This window comes from Bubalus kerabau, chromosome X (assembly GCF_029407905.1).
Source record: "Bubalus kerabau isolate K-KA32 ecotype Philippines breed swamp buffalo chromosome X, PCC_UOA_SB_1v2, whole genome shotgun sequence".
In the NCBI taxonomy this organism is placed as follows: Eukaryota; Metazoa; Chordata; class Mammalia; order Artiodactyla; family Bovidae; genus Bubalus; species Bubalus kerabau.
In genome coordinates, this window is record NC_073647.1 from 72917964 (window position 1) to 72919097 (window position 1134).

Here is a 1134-nt window from a genome sequence, read left to right on the forward strand (position 1 = left end):
CACTCCTCGCCTGTTTTTCAATTGCCCACTGGAAATGGCCCCATGTCCCTTTAAGCCCTACTCCCGGTTGACCCCTGCAGGCCTCCTTAGCCTCTGCCCTGAAGTCATACCCTGGCCACATGGGTTCTGGTGGGGGTGGGGCCCTCTGTGACGTCACCAAGGGCCCAGCCCTGCCTGGTCCTCAGTCTCCAGGTGCCAGCGCAGACCAGCGCACCAGGAGCCACTTCGTCTCAGCTCACAATGCGGTCTGTAATAGGGTTATTTTTTTGGCCTACGGTTATCTCGTTTATCTTTGCCTACGTGTTTTATGTTCTGAGAGATGAAGCCGAAGAACTTCCGGGGATGGTGCCCAGTGGAAGGCACTTCCGCGTTCGGCAGTATCAACCAGAGCATGCCCCAGGTTGGTTTGGGAGCAAGTCGCACTGGCTGTTAATCTTCCTCATGTTTTTGGTGATCCTGAAGTTTCCTGGAGGCAATGACAAAAGTAACGCGGGCACTCCTCCTGGCCGTCAGGGCTGTTCATCTGGCTCTCCAGGAAGAAAGAAGATAAGGGCTTCCCCCTACAAAGACTCTATGTGCGGTACCTTAACCCAGGTCGAGAGGTCACTGATGAACCTTGCGTCCAGGGTGCGGAGTCTGAAACGCACCGCGGCAACTGGTGGTCAACGCCAATGTGCCAATATCCAGGTTCTTGCTGACGGATGGAATAACATTAAAATATATGAGGTATGGGACACCCGAGACCCCGTTGAAGTGGATTTTCGCATCAAAGAAGAAGAGTAGTTGAGTGTTGACAAACTGTATCCAAACTAATAAAAGTAATATTTTGAAGCAAAAGGAAAAAAGCCTCTGGTATTTTTTATTCGCGCTACAATTTTACCTTTTCCAGAATGTGGTATAATTGGTATCATGCAGTCTCTTCCAGACTGAAGGGAAAGGCTACCTTTCCCTTCTGGTATTATGGCCTGGAGAACTCATGTGCATGTTTTTGTGTGGGCATTAGCTTTCAAATCATTTGGTGAACTATCTAGGAGCAAAATTGCTAGGTCATAGGGTATGACAGTGTTTAGCTAAGTAAGACATTGCTTCCAAAGTGACTGTACCATTTTGCATTCCCATTAACAACAAATGAGA

General features: G+C 48.8%; 1 protein-coding gene across 1 annotated transcript; it reads left to right on the forward strand.

Annotated features, from left to right (window-relative positions):
• Nucleotides 1-209: 209 nt before the first annotated feature.
• Nucleotides 210-921, forward strand: LOC129639752 (protein FAM209-like). The gene has a single exon (XM_055564983.1). It carries the CDS (start codon nucleotides 241-243, stop codon nucleotides 781-783), a length of 543 nt encoding a protein of 180 aa, XP_055420958.1. The 5' UTR covers nucleotides 210-240; the 3' UTR covers nucleotides 784-921.
• The last annotated feature ends 213 nt before the right edge of the window (nucleotides 922-1134 follow it).

Excerpts from the sequence above, each read along its gene's own strand:
- LOC129639752 (XM_055564983.1), top strand. The coding sequence starts at position 241 with ATGCGGTCTGTAATAGGGTTATTTTTTTGGCCTACGGTTATCTCGTTT.